This window comes from Batrachochytrium dendrobatidis, assembly GCF_000203795.2.
Source record: "Batrachochytrium dendrobatidis JAM81 unplaced genomic scaffold BATDEscaffold_14, whole genome shotgun sequence".
Classification (NCBI taxonomy): Eukaryota; Fungi; Chytridiomycota; class Chytridiomycetes; order Rhizophydiales; genus Batrachochytrium; species Batrachochytrium dendrobatidis.
Genome location: NW_006281112.1, coordinates 692,308 through 707,296, shown reverse-complemented (window position 1 = coordinate 707,296; position 14,989 = coordinate 692,308). Strand labels below are relative to the sequence as shown.

At 38.3% G+C, this 14,989-nt stretch overlaps 4 protein-coding genes across 4 annotated transcripts; 1 reads left to right on the top strand and 3 right to left on the bottom strand.

Annotated features, from left to right (window-relative positions):
* Nucleotides 1-467: 467 nt before the first annotated feature.
* Nucleotides 468-2,897, top strand: BATDEDRAFT_27772 (uncharacterized protein; the record flags this gene model as incomplete). The annotated part of the gene is made up of 3 exons (XM_006681900.1): nucleotides 468-817; nucleotides 1,116-1,167; nucleotides 1,599-2,897. The coding sequence occupies 3 exons, from the start codon at nucleotides 468-470 to the stop codon at nucleotides 2,895-2,897; spliced, it is 1,701 nt and encodes a 566-aa protein (XP_006681963.1).
* Nucleotides 2,898-3,194: 297 nt separating this feature from the next.
* On the bottom strand, nucleotides 3,195-4,557 carry BATDEDRAFT_14188 (uncharacterized protein; the record flags this gene model as incomplete). Its single annotated transcript, XM_006681823.1, has 4 exons — nucleotides 3,195-3,595; nucleotides 3,707-3,867; nucleotides 3,922-4,312; nucleotides 4,371-4,557. The coding sequence occupies 4 exons, from the start codon at nucleotides 4,555-4,557 to the stop codon at nucleotides 3,195-3,197; spliced, it is 1,140 nt and encodes a 379-aa protein (XP_006681886.1).
* Nucleotides 4,558-5,493: 936 nt separating this feature from the next.
* On the bottom strand, nucleotides 5,494-7,119 carry BATDEDRAFT_27770 (uncharacterized protein; the record flags this gene model as incomplete). The annotated part of the gene is made up of 1 exon (XM_006681899.1): nucleotides 5,494-7,119. The coding sequence occupies one exon, from the start codon at nucleotides 7,117-7,119 to the stop codon at nucleotides 5,494-5,496; it is 1,626 nt and encodes a 541-aa protein (XP_006681962.1).
* Nucleotides 7,120-12,071: 4,952 nt separating this feature from the next.
* Nucleotides 12,072-12,863, bottom strand: BATDEDRAFT_27769 (uncharacterized protein; the record flags this gene model as incomplete). Its single annotated transcript, XM_006681898.1, has 1 exon — nucleotides 12,072-12,863. One exon carries the CDS (start codon nucleotides 12,861-12,863, stop codon nucleotides 12,072-12,074), a length of 792 nt encoding a protein of 263 aa, XP_006681961.1.
* Between the last annotated feature and the right edge of the window lie 2,126 nt (nucleotides 12,864-14,989).

The window sequence follows — 14,989 nt, the reverse complement described above, 5'->3', positions numbered from 1 at the left end:
GTTGTCAGGGTTGCTGATTTGCCATCAATGCCAAACTTTGAAGAGTCTTCCTTTATATGATATCCGCAACCTTGGTTGAGCCGCTATTTGACCATATATTTGAATATCATGTGGTTGATTATAAAGCTTCACTCTGAAAAGGGTTAGGGTTGAGAAATGAGTATAAACCAAAACTGGAATGAGTTGACACTCGGCTATTAGTTGGTCATCAATATGTGCCGTGATATTCCATGCTTGTTAAAATAGCAAGTGATTGGCATGATTCAACGTACAAGCAGTGTATAGTGAGCATCGGATAATATCGTTTTACTTAAACAAGAGTGCTAAATCCGTTGAAATAAATATAATTTAGTCGTCTATTTCTGTACTACATTTTACACCCTCATTGTTACACAACATCAAATGTCTACAAAGGAAACAGCTGGAAATGGAATGCGTTTGTAGGAATACGAAACACCATACACAATATGACAGCAGTATTGCGTACATACAAATCAAAGTATGCTATCATGATTGTCAACGGATTGATTGAAAACAACTTTATATCCAACTTGCTCATCAACAACCAACAACTCTGCAAGATCCTTTTTGCCAATATCACAGTATCTGGATGGAAATACGGAACCGATTCAAACTGCTGTCAATCAATACTGTCATTCAACACTGCAAGGCTGACATTGACTAGTTGTTTGACGTCTCATTATCTCCAAAGAAAAACGGAATCCAGACCAGATTCGCTTGGAATGTCAACAACAACTGACTGTTTGTTGCTACATCAAGACTCGTCAGTACAAACCCACACAATACAATGTAAAAGGTATCAGGCAACCAGATACAAATGAACTGTTTGTCTGCAAGATGCTGCATCATATTGGAATGGGTTCTGAAACTCGTTGTATCATTGCATCTCACAGCACCAAAACAGTCTACATTGCTATCAAGTATTGCCATGTGGTGCTATTGTCCGAGTTGACAAGGATACAGCAAACAATACCCAACTTTGATTGGATTTGATATTTCGTATCCTGTGTATATGCGATTGTGCTGTCAACTCATCAAACTGCGGTCAAATCGATGATAAAGCAATGATTGTCGACTTTTGTATTGAAAAACAGTCAGAAGATTACATTAAAACAGACATTATGGACAGATTCTACAAAGGAAATGGTAAATTCCATTATTCTGGGTTGATGCAAATCGCAGTCAAAACAACAAACGCTGTAAACATGGATACGATGAACAAGTCGATGTAGGAATGGAATGCAAGTTGCTGGAGAGTATTGAGCAAGCCGAATCGGAGATTGATGGATTGGTTTAAAATGGGGTAATGAACTGATGTTTGAAACGATTTACAACGATATGTCCATGATCTTGAAGCAACAGTTGCAGTTCTAATGGAATATTTTGTTGGTAGTATTCATCTTTAAATGTAGGCATATTGGTATCCAGCAACAATGGGAAATGTGTAATATTACAACTGTAATGTCTGGACAACTGACTGTCTGAATAACAGTAACTATTTCCAGTGATGCTGATTTGTAAAAACTCGAATTATTCAACAACACTCTATCAATGCATTTGAAAAAGTGATTGTACAGAATATTCGTGTTGGTTTAGCATCTTTTTACGAATGGCAAACTTCAAATTATACCAAAAGGTTGGATCAATCCAGAGATATGGCCAAGTTATTGGATACAATGGAGGCAGATAAAGACTGGGCAATTTTTAGAGCAAGCAACTGTGATCGATTTATTGACCAAGACAATGTGCCCTTGGTTGATCCTGCAAACATCATCTATGACGGATGTGACGATCTTGCCATTCGCGTTGTTCGACAAGGATCGCTACTGCGCAAAGAAGGTGTGTTTAAACGATCCTATCGGCCCGTCAATGCTGTCCTGTCCACTTCTGGATATCTGCATACTCTGCCACCACTTTCATCAACACCCATAGGAGCTACGCATTCTGACACTTCATCTGCAGGCGGTCCATTTTCTCCTACTGGCAACAAACCGGACTTTTCGGCTGATTCCATACTTGAAATGCCTGAGCTGACGCTTGATTTGGCAGAATACACCTTGCTTCCACTTAATCTTGGCGATAAAGATCACAAAGACATTGTTTTTGTTGAGAAAAACTCGGGTATGTTTGGACGAGATATCAAACACAAATTCAAGGGGAAAACCATGGTTGAAAGTGCGTATTGGTGGACTGCAATCAATGAACATATGAAACAGATGGGAACACGGACTTCAGTTGGAACACCCACTACACAGCACTCAAAACCAGCTTTTTCTGGTACTGCTCCTTTACCAAAAGAAGGTGCAGATGGATCGACTGGACTTTCTCAACGCGCTGCTGCATCTGTAGCTACTGCGAATGCTCCATCGACGTCACTTCAAGCTCGATTGGGAGCCGTTGTAAGTCATAGCAAATCCGATACGATTCATGCTACTTCTGGTACACGACCAGTGAGTATGCCTGCACCACCTCTACCTGGTCGACCCAAAAGTACTATTGTACCTACATTGAGACCCAAATCTGGATCGCTTATCGACGAATCATTTGATGATTTGCCTAGTAGGAGAGATTCGTTATCACCTCCGATTTCTTTTACAACTACTTCAAATGATCAAATTCCTACACCTGCTCATGTAGCTGATTTTGCTTCATTTCCACCTCCCGACACGAGTGACAAGACCGAGGTGGGCAATGTATCTACTTTATCATTAAGTGAACAAATGGAAATGAAATTAAGCCATGCTACAAGTGGTGGTCATTCTCATGATGATCCGGTTGAACTGGACACGCCATCACCCAAAGCAAAACTAGCTAGTCTATCTACCGGAACCAGCAATCCATGGGACACATTTCAAGACGAATCGGGTGGTTGGTAATGTCGTATATGGAACTCGTCAATTCTCTACAAGGCTTATTGTGGCATCTGCCATGTTTATTCAACTATTAAAACCTTATTTACCAAGATAATTTGTTTTTTAAACTTGAAAGCTATCCAATGGAAATTAAAGGTAGAACATACAATAGCTCAATTATTTTATTGATTTGGAAAAAATAGCAATGATTGTTGTATTCGGTAGTATAGCAATACTCTCCAAAAAGTAGCAACATAAAATACGGAATAGCAATATCAAAACAGGTGGTGAATATAAAAATGGTAGGGTACGGGAAACACTCTATTTTCGAGGAGGCAATGGAGGCTGTTGGCTAGATGTTCCAGTGGAAGTATTGGGCACGAAACTGGCAGCAGCAGCAATACCAACGGTTTCATAAACCTGACCCAAGATCCGCAAAGCATCAGCACGTCGTTTACGTAACTCGGTCGACACACCAGGTGCATCTCCGAGAGCATCGTCGCATACATCGCGTAGCACAGATTCAACTTCTAATTTGGATCCTCTCCACAAAGCTTCTAGTCCCTTTGTTGCCGCTTCATATTCCAACTGCGTGCGGAGTTCTTGCTCCTGGGGTGTCAGTTCGACTTTGACATCCTCATCAACAGTCTTTTCACCTCCTTCACCTGTTTTTTTTGTTTTTTTATCCATTTCTTGAAGTTTGGTGAATTTGCTTTGCAGATCTAGAGCCGTACGAAACGTCCCGACCGTCTCGTTTAAAATGTGAGTTTTTTCTTTGATAGCTCCGCTTACTCGAGACCCAAGTCCCCATACTCGATGCCATAGCACAGCACCCCCATCCTCTGCAGCAATTTTGGCAATCCACTGATCAGCTTTTAAAACATAGGTGAATCCAATCGCTCTCAACAATTCGGGTCCATAGCTTTCCAAAGCAAGTTGTTGAGCTTCGATAGTAGATAAAGCACGAAACGTGTCGAGTGATTCGTTTGCCAAGCTATTCAAAGAGATCCCCAAAGGTGGAGAAGAAGTAGGATCAGGAAATGGAAACGCATCAGTGTAAAGCGAAAGCTTGGCAACAAGATTATGCGACAGTTTCTGAATACGTTCTTTACGAATCAAACGACGTTGTTCGTACATCAATGCCGAGTCTTGTTTGGCTTGAGTGGTAGCATCTGTAGATGGTACTTCTGTTTCCGAGTTGATTGTAGAAGAGTTGGAGTCAGTGGTCAAGTCATTAGATTTGGATGGATCTTTTGCAGCCATGACGTCTTTAAAATCCCGAGCAATGGATATTTCACCAATGATGTCAACAAACATATCACCACCAAACTGTTGTCTGAAGAATTGTTCTGGATCGACAAACACAGATCCTTCAGAACCCACTGCAGCAGCCTTTCCATGAATATTATAAAATGAACGACGCTGTGGATCCGACAAGACTAAAATTTAAACATTAGTATAGTTTTTCTGGATACACATGAACCATCAAGTCTGTACCTTGATAAGCTTCAGATATTTGTTTAAACATTTCTTCAGCCAATGGATTGTCCAAGTTTTTATCAGGATGACACTTCATAGCCTTGAGATAATACGCCTTTTTGATGACAGCACTAGACGCCGTAGCAGGAATCTCCAACAAATCATAATATTCCATATCGATTGGATGGTCATCTAAATCAATCATGAAATTAGAAGGCAAGAATCATCCTTTTTCAAAGGTTTTACAATTACCTGAGCCGGTTTTTCCAAGAGTAGTTTTTGGTCTGCGACTGGAAGCATTGTTGGTAGATTGGTCCGAGGCATTTGTAGTTTTTTTAGCAGAAACAGATGGAGTCTGTTGAACAGCAGAAGTTGGAATAGAACAAGTCTCTCTACAAGAAAATCAAACCACTCTATAAACAGAAAAGGCATAAGCTGGAGTGACAGGAAGATAGAATTCAATGACTACAGAACAGTTTGGACACTTTGCAGTGACAGAAGGCTTTGGTCTCCTCGATTCAATAACAGGAATATGAGTTGAATCGCTCATGTTATCAACAACCAAATCTCAGCAAATGCAAAATGGAACACTTGTGTTGGGTTGCGATTTCCTTGATTTTATTGGAATAAAAATAAATCGAATATTCTTGTTGAAAATTGACTTGATTGATATTGTTGGAATTGCAGGCTTACAAACTCATTTTTATTAGAATGTCAGCAAGAGTTGTTGCACAATACAAAACTGCATTTCGCGATATTATTGTTGAACGGTTTAAACCAGATTCAATAGTAAATGTGTCGTTTTGTTGATTCAAAAATGTATATTTCGTAAATGAAACTCATCTTCAATTGTCTGATTTACAAGTTGGTTTTGGAATACTTGAAATAGTACCGCAGTATGTATTGAACAGTGGAAAATGTAAAAAACAATAGTAGTATAGATAGGGCACTGAATGATACTACTTTTCTTGGTAGATGATCTCTGCTAAAAGTTGTTCAAAGTGTCTGGAGTTGATCTCGCCTGTGACAGGTGATTTATGCTAAAATGCTATGAACAATCAATGCCAAATATAATGGTCAAGACTCGGTGCTTTATTCATACAAATAATTGTCTAATTCATTCCAACCCAAATGTACTATCTCAAGTACTTTCAATCAGACTAAGGAGCAAGTTTGTTTCTTCCATTCGAGCAGCAGGGGAGCAATTTCGTGTAGAGAAGCCAAAGTCAATGATATATGGATTCCCAGATTCATCAATCAAGATATTCTCCTTTTTGATATCGTTATGTAGAATACCGGCCTCGTGAATGCTTTCGAGTGTTTCCAACAACTTCTGCTTTTGCTGTTCAGTGAATCCATTGGCCACCGTACCACAGATAGAAACACCTACACAGTACAGAACGTCCTCCACAAACCCATGACAAACGAATCTAGGTATGCCATTCCCTTGTAGCCCCGATAGCTGTTCATACACAGAAACCTCATTCAGCAATTCTGGAAGCATTTCTCCGTGCTTGGCAATATCAGCAACCTTGAGAGCAATACGGCTAGATCCATAGTAATCCAAATACACTTTGCTTCTTCCTTCACCAAGAACTGTATCGAATTTGAAATCATCAACATCAAAATCTTGGGGTTGCTCGTTGATTTGAATTCCAGACGACAAAGAACTGCATCCTCTGGAGAGACTAGCACGCGGAGATACTCTAGTACTACTTGGTCGAGAGATTTGGGTAGCAGAACTAGCTCTAGACGGACGCTTTGATGCGTGGGGAGAATCCATATGATTGTGATTGACGATGCTGTTGAAATACGATAAGCATTGTTGAACAGTGGGTGTTTGAGCAGTAAAGGAGATTCCCTCGGAAACATACAAAGTTTCATGAACTTGAGGTTCTTCACAAACGGCACATTCTTGATTTCGATGAACAAACCAGGTGTTTTCGTATGACGACAGAATCCCATATTGTCTGTGGTTCAATCGCATATAGTGGTAGAGTTGGTCAAGAGCAGACGCACGTGTCCTTTCTGTGTCGTATGAATTGACGATATCACCAGTAGACAAAGCCCAATTGCCCTTTTCTTCAACAATAGTGACAACCTCTCCATCTCTAGTCATTAAATGATCTGGTTCCCCTACGCAGCTTGTGATTTGACGTCGTGCCTTGAATTCAGAAGGAGGAATGAAACACTTGGCAGAGATATTGAGCAAATTGAGCTTGATGAAGGGTTGAAGACTTTGAACTTCTTCGGTGATGATAATTCCAGAAACAAACACAGGTCTTTGTACTCTTTGAGAATGCTGATGATGATTAGCACCAATCCAATCAACAACGCTTTGCTTAAAATCAGACCACAGGAAAACATGTGTCGGCTTCTTCCAAATTCTGCCAGAGGTGTTGGGTCTTGACACAGGATTGTCATACACCGGTTCAGGAAGAGACCAAACCATATGCTCGTCCATAGTGATAGTATCTCTTAGAGAGCGAATAATCAGTGGATTGGACCCAACAGTCCCATTTGTTCCGAGAGCAGAAATGGGGTCCCAGGAGTTGTAGTTGGTCTCCACCCCATTGACCACATAATGAATGGTGAGCTCGTCAGGGTCTATAGCACCAAGGAGGGGAGTGGCAGCAGTCTTGTAAGCAGCAACCAAGTCACCAACGTCAGTCAGTGGTCTTCTTCTTTCTAGTTCTCCATTGAAGTGAGTTTCGATTTCCACTGGCTGGTAGTCCAGATATTTAATGTAAAACCTTTCATTTTCCATTGGAGTTTACTGGAGAGAAATGAAAGAATTGAATGGAATAGAATAAGAATGTAATAGAATGGAATGAAAAAAAGAAAAGAAAAAATCCGACTTTAAATCCAAAACTCGATATCATGTGAATAATGTGAGACAAATTCACACATTTTGAATAGTGTTTAAACATTTGTCATGTGTTTATTTGTATTGTTCAATCGAGTGTCAACTCAACTCAATAATTGATTACGTCATTCATATAATGACTCGAGTCTTTTATTCAACATTTTAATATTCAATTATTGTTAATCAGTCAATTGTTGGATTAGTAAATATGTTACAAAACATTCATTTACATTCTGAATCTGACAAGTGGATAATGATTGTTCCAATCAACACATGGATTGAATTGACTGCAATATTGTCATTGATCTCAGTCACTGTTGACCAATACATTGTAATACATTGACAGTCTCGACATCAACATTGTCATTCATGTCAAGTTGTGCGTAGTTGCTAATATTACACCACAACAATACTGACAACTTTCAATTCCTGTGATACACCGTTTCAACTATAACCGGATCGATGTTGATCACTTGTCAATACACGGGTCAGTTGTATAATCGTACAACTGTTGGTTAACCAATGTTTGACTGTCAATATTTGAATCATGAATATTGTCCAACATAATCGTCACTAACATTGTCGTTTGATTGCCTTGTTCTATGAATAATCATTGTAATGTCATTTGTTCAGTTGTTGTTGGTTTATTGAAACCATGTCACAATTCTTGATATATTGCACATGATCTTGTAATTGTTGGTGTTGTCTGTAGTGATTCTGTCAATGTATACGAATGGCACTTGTTGCTAATTGGTAGTTGTTTATGATTGATACACAACCGATCAGGTTTGGTGACCATTCTATGCACATATATATTTGACATTATATTGGACTGTTATGTTGTTTGATCCAATAGTAGTATATGCCAGTCATACTATAATACTACAGGTTTGCTGCAATATCCATACAACCTATATCCAAAACTGCACAAATACTGTCATTCAAGATTGATGAGTATGCAATCACAAATGAATCCAACGCATTTTTGCTGTATATAGTTGTATTGAGTGTCGTGTCTGTTGGCTTGTCTGTTGACTTGACTAGATCTGATATTACACGGGCTATTCAACAATTGTATTGAATTCCGGTTAGTATCGAGTCGTTTGAGTCGTTCAAGTAGTCAAGTTGCTTGGTTTGCAATGTGTTGTGTCCAAGAATCACTTGCAATCAAACCATCACCAAACCACAAGTCAATAACACCAAATGATATATGACTGGTTATATTAACACATTGCAAACACTCGACGAATTAGCCATGAATCATGTTCAATCATCAATCGCGAATATTGTCAAAGTGTGTATTCCTGGTTTAGTTGATGATGATTCGAGTATGCGGTATTCGTCACAGTTTGATTTGGTCCAAACAGGTTTTGTAATGGTTTCAACAATATCTGATGAATGACATGCTACAATCGCAGTATATTGATATTACCGCATGATACAACTGTTTGGTTGATCAAACGACTCGAATGTTGATGGATTATTATGCCAATCGACTGTTTTGATCCGATATCACCATACTTGACATACCAACACATGCGACATATGATGGAGTGTGTAATTGCAGTTTGATTGATTCAATGTTGTGTTACGACATGTGTTACAACATCAGTCACCATGTGTAATATAGTTTGTATATCCAACAACACATTAGAGTGATTGATTGTCGTTCCGATCGATCGAATGTCAATATGTTTGTACAACAGTTTGGTACAACTGACTGTCTGTGGATTATTATCACACGAGTCAATGCTGACCTGATTTGGGATATTCAGTGTTGTTGGAATATCAACACAACATCAACACCAAACATCAGATCGACACTGCACGTTGATGTTGACGAATGCAACAATGGCTATTGAAACAATACATCATAATGCGTACAAGTCGCAGATTGCAGTTCAGACTCAATGCAAAATACACATTGTTACAGTTTGGTCATGAACAAAGCGATACACACAATGTGCAGTTCATGTCTACGACTCGACTGATTGGTAGACAACGACCATTTGCATTGTTGAACAGTAAACTGATCAGTAAATGACCATCAAACGCATGGCTTGGTATCGACATTCAAGCAATCACCATGATTGTAATATTTGCAAGTTGTCCACAAGTTGTTTACAAACGACCATCAATTGACAATGACATGCATGTGCATGTGCATAGTTGACTATACAATACACTACATGAACCAATATTGCTGACTGAATACAGGTCACAACTGCGAGTATCCATGTGATAATGGACTGACATTGGTGTTGATACCCAATTGATTGGCTAATCGATCATCATCAATTGCATCAGTGATTGGTATATGCAACTGATATACACCATGTCCGAGTTTGATACATGTCGATATATGCGTGTCAATCAGCAATACAGATTTGTGGCCATTACAGTCGAATGTGAGTCGAGTCGATCATTAAACCAACGAATCAATGATTGCATTCTAATTGACCAATATCGAACCGGTTGATGGCACAATCTACATCCAACTTTGAACAAGTGTATTGCTCCGTTTGTTGTACAATAAACGACATGATCAGTTGATGGTATCATGCAACTGACAAGTGATTGCAAGTGCGATTGGTAGTTACAAATAGCACTGGTTGTTATCCGGTCATTAATGTATATGGAACAAGCCGTGTCAATGTATCAATCAACAATCCAGTAACTGTTGATGTAATACCCAACACAATATACAATCAATGATATGGTTGTTGGCCCATTCACAATACTCGATAAATACCAACATATCAGAAAGCTTAAATTTATTCAAAATCAAAATTGAATTCATCGACACATCACCAATCTGAATCTTGAAATTCTAAACCACGCCTTTTCATAAACCTTTTCAATTGTTTTCTTAAATCCCACACTTTTCTTCTTGCCGTTGCATACTCTTTTTTTAGCTGCTTTTCAGTGTTTGGATCGTGCCTTGATCCTGATATTTCTTCTCCTCTTGTTAATGCTGACCATTGTTCGAGTCTAAGAGCTTCATAATCGCAATATTTTTTGAGTTTTTTCTCTCGTATTTCTTTAAATGCTACAAGCCTTTTCTTTAGATTACCAAGGGTTCTCTGATATCTTTCACTTAATCTAATCACTTGATTTGAAACAGTATTGGAGGACGCGCTTTGTACCATTGGTCGTTGTTGGTCTTGTCTGGAAGTACCTGAACTGGATTGATCAATTGGTTGTTGTTGATCTTGACCGAAAATGCTTAAATCAAATTCATCCATTGCTTCTTGCTGATATTCATCAAAAGTGGCTGGATTAGGTTCACTGGTTGGACCAGACACTTGACTCGAAGTGCTTGATGCTTGGAGTGAGCCATCGTTGTCAGTTGGAATCAATATTGCATTGGCGGTTGCTGCCGTGGTCAGTACAAATAGAATATCAACCAATTTCATCAGATTGGTCAATAGGTTTAAACAATAGTACAAAAGTAGAGTGTTGAGACTGATGTCGATTAAAAAACTGAACTCAATCGATTGTATTTGTATTTTTATATAGCAAACCAACCCTAACCCTTTTAGATTAACCGACTATACAGGGTTACTTGATTGCTTGTAGCGGTTTACTATCAAACAATAGTATGCTGCTCCCTATCCACAATATCATATTGATCAATTTGATGATCATGTCGATTGAATTATGCTTTTACGACCCTTTGATCAGGTATATTGAAAAGCACACCCTTCAAGAGTGTTGTGTAACCGCAAACGCTTTGTTTTACAACCATACTCATGTCAAATGGATCACTCCAGTATTCATCCTGCAATGACTGTGTTATTCATTGCAGCATACAATGATTACTACACATTGACTAAACTGTGTGTTTGATATACAACAACCATCATATGACACACAATCAGACTATAGTGTTGAATCTACACTTTGTGCACTCTTAGTAATCATACATTGTACGATCACCAAGTTTGAACCCATATTCATGTATTGTGTTTGACTGTCAATGTTTTCAATACAACTCTATACACATTTGTTGTATTCTGAATCACGGATACGATCACGATCTAGTTCAACAACAATGATAATGGCACATGTCAGTAATGCAACTGTTTATCACACACCAACACTGTTATTTAGTGATCCATTTATGTCAATATGGCTGCAAATTGTCGTTATATGACGTATTCTGGACATGATTTTAATATTGCACATCCAGTTCCATCACATTGTTGCTGACCCATCATTGTAATGCTGTATGTCCCCATAATCATGGACATGGACATGAGCATGTGGTTTCACGTATAATATTACAACCACGCATGTCGTTGGTTGAATCATCACTACTAGTGTATACTACACTACACTACATGTATGTTGACATGTGGTGCACCAATTTGATTGCATTGCTACAATGTGGCATGCTCCAACCTGTTTGAATGACTGTTGTGCAACATATTGATATTGTACACATGTGATACTGGCCACTAACAAAGTGATCAGCGGTATTCGATCGTATCATTCAATCACTGACTGCCAATACTTCAATTATGAATATTATCCACCATTTCATGACACCATCTGATACATTCAGTGCACAGTAGCTGATTGGTGCAATATGATCAATTCAAGCATACTATTACACTGGAAATGGTGGTGACAATGCAAGGTGTTTATTGGACAAACATGACTGAATGCTTACATGACAAATGCAAATTGACAGTATAAATCATATATACACACTGCAGTATAGCATACTCTAAACGAGGTTGTTGATAGCGTGATTCCAGTTTTACAATGAAATTGAATTACCAAACAGTCGAGTGTCCAAACATTGATTTACTATACACTTTTAGTTATGGTGGTTTGCGTAGAAATGTTCAAGTATGCCTTCTATATCCAATGAACCTCAGCATCTGTCGTTTGAATCTATTAAACCTTGATTCTGGTGGAAGAAGTTGAATATCATATTCTTGCAGTACACTAGATTCACTTGAATATCTAGCAATTTTAGTCATTGGTACAAAGTGCACTTTAGCTTCCCTTGAACCAGCATCGTGACTTGACTTTTGCTGATGTTTTTTAGAATGATCGTGTTTTGAGCCGTGGGGTTTAAAAGTGGATCCGGGTTTCAAGATGGATTTTAATTCTGGAGTAGGTTCAGATACAACTCTGATCGACTCTTCTTCGAGAGGTTCAAGAGCCAACTTGCGACACACCCATAATCTTCCTAGTTTCAGTTTCCTGAATTTCTTTTTATCAGATGAGCTCATTCTACGCCCACGTATCCTTCGTTTAGTTTCTAGTATTCTTTCCTTTGCCTTGGTGCTCATTTTGTGCGGATATCCGTCTCCAATATCAGTTGGAATTTCCATACCCATATTCCTCATTATTTTTTCGACTCTATCCAGCCTTTGCTGATGTGTGAGAATGGGCCGTTCATTCTCTGGGATATAGTTTTTAGGAAGATGGCAGACGTCGTCATATAGTGTGTTGTCAAATATATCATCGTCTGACTGTTTGGACTCAGAGTATGACAGTGATTCATCGGACTGTTCAACAGAACTGTCTGAATCATCGGGATCTACAGTCGACTGAGCTACATCATAATTGGTTTCAATAGATTGTTGCTCTGTTCCAGTTGAAGCGCAAATACCAGCGTGTTGCTGCATGTGTGTTGAACATTCTTTTACAGGTTCTGATTCGCTGGCAGACGGACAATCAATGACTACTGCACTGACTGTCACCGACAATAGCAACAACACAATAGTCGATATGAATTTCATCCTGTTGACGAGAATGAATGTGATAAAGCTTGTTGATTAGTAGGTCAATTCTTGGTAATGAATGAGCCAGTTGTGGATATGAACCATACTTTTATAGCGATTAAATATATAATCAAGACATACGGGTTATACAAGCTTACGCAGCAACAACTCGACCGCCATTTAGGTATATGTAGCACAGATACTCATGTGTAGGCTGTTTTATGCACAACTCTTCAGCCATTGAATGAAACATGACTCATAGTCAAGGGCTGCTAACCCTGACCCATATACTAAAGAATATGTCAAGATCGATTGGCATAGTCAGTCAGTTTCAAGTTACGGTCAGTATAGAGTAACGGTTTATCCACACAACAGCTGGTCAAATATTAGTGGTAAAATCCTTCAAACGGCTCTGCCTCAACACTTGATCTAGTGATATGATACTGTGTTGCAGTCCTGTTCAATGCAGTATGGATTGATGGTCATATCAGCAGTATCAATACTTTATGCCAACTGTAATACTTTCAATACGCAAACTCAAAGTATTGCCAATGATTAGAAAAGCTTCAACAGAACTCTTGAACTGTCAATTGTCATGCTATCAATAGTATGAACATCCGACTCAATACTGTACATGACTGGTTGTCAAGAGTCTTGCAGCGTTTACTTGACAAACTGGATTCCTGTTTCGATTATACAAACATGACATCAAACACATGTCCACTTTGGAACAAGACGTTGAGTTGAATGTCCAGCAATATACAAAAATATACAAAAACAGCACGAATTGAATATCAAAACTCGATTACTAACAATTTCAAATCTACAGAAACGAATACGACAACTTGCAGTCTAGTCATGTAAACGGAACACTAACAGTGTTGGTGTGTAATAAACAGTCAGTGTCATGGACTGGTTGACAATACAGTGGTGTTGTTGGTGATGATTGGCATGCAAACAACAGTTGCATTACTGACATGTGCCATGATTGTTGTTGAACTAGATTGCGATCGTATTTGTGATTCAGAATACAACAAATGTGTGTACAGAGTTGTATTGACAACATTGACAGTCCAACACAATACATGAATGTGGGTTCAAACTTGGTGACCATACAATGTATGACTACCAAATGTGTCGAGTATCCATGCGGGATACTAAATGGTAATATGTGATGATCCAAGGGACTCGTATCACCAATGTTTGTGTGCCATAATTCCACTATTTGACTTGGTAAACAATAGGAATTACACATATTGATCAATTTACTTTTCTGATTGCTCATCATACATTCTACTTGTTTGTGTCACCAAGATACAAACAATCAATTACTACAAGACTGACTATAACTCATATTTATTAATAAATGACTCTTTCAACCATTTCAACATATTATTGTTTTATTACATATTTTCATTATCATTGAAAACCCCAAATCTGCTGATCCTGAATTATTGTGCAACTCCCATTACACTTTTGATTTGTTATTTTCTGTCAACTACTAACAGTTACAGATCATACACACACTCCATTTAAATTAATATAAATCAGATTACACAAAACTCCAACAGAGTTGTTGGTTGTTGATGGGCAAGTTGGATATAAAGTTGTTTTCAATCAATCCGTTGACAGTCATGAGAGCATACTTTGATTTGTATGTATGCAATACTGCTGTCATCTTGTGTATGATGTTTTGTATTCCTACAAACGCATTCCATTTCCAGCTGTTTTTTGCAGACATTTGATGTTGTCTAGCATGTTAAAGAATTTAGGTGTATCGAAAAAGTAGAATATACAAGATATACAAAAATTACCGAGTCTTTCAACAAGTAATAATATAATATGCTGCTATATAAAATATTGGTAACGCTGGGTCTTTTGAAAAGTAAGAGTAGTGGTATTGAAACATAAGGGAGATAATGAGGAAATGATAAATTAGGGTGTGTCCAATGCAAGTACTAATGCTTGCTTGTTAAGGGTTGAAGCTTAGATATCTTGCTTGGATATTACAACAGATACACACTAACCAT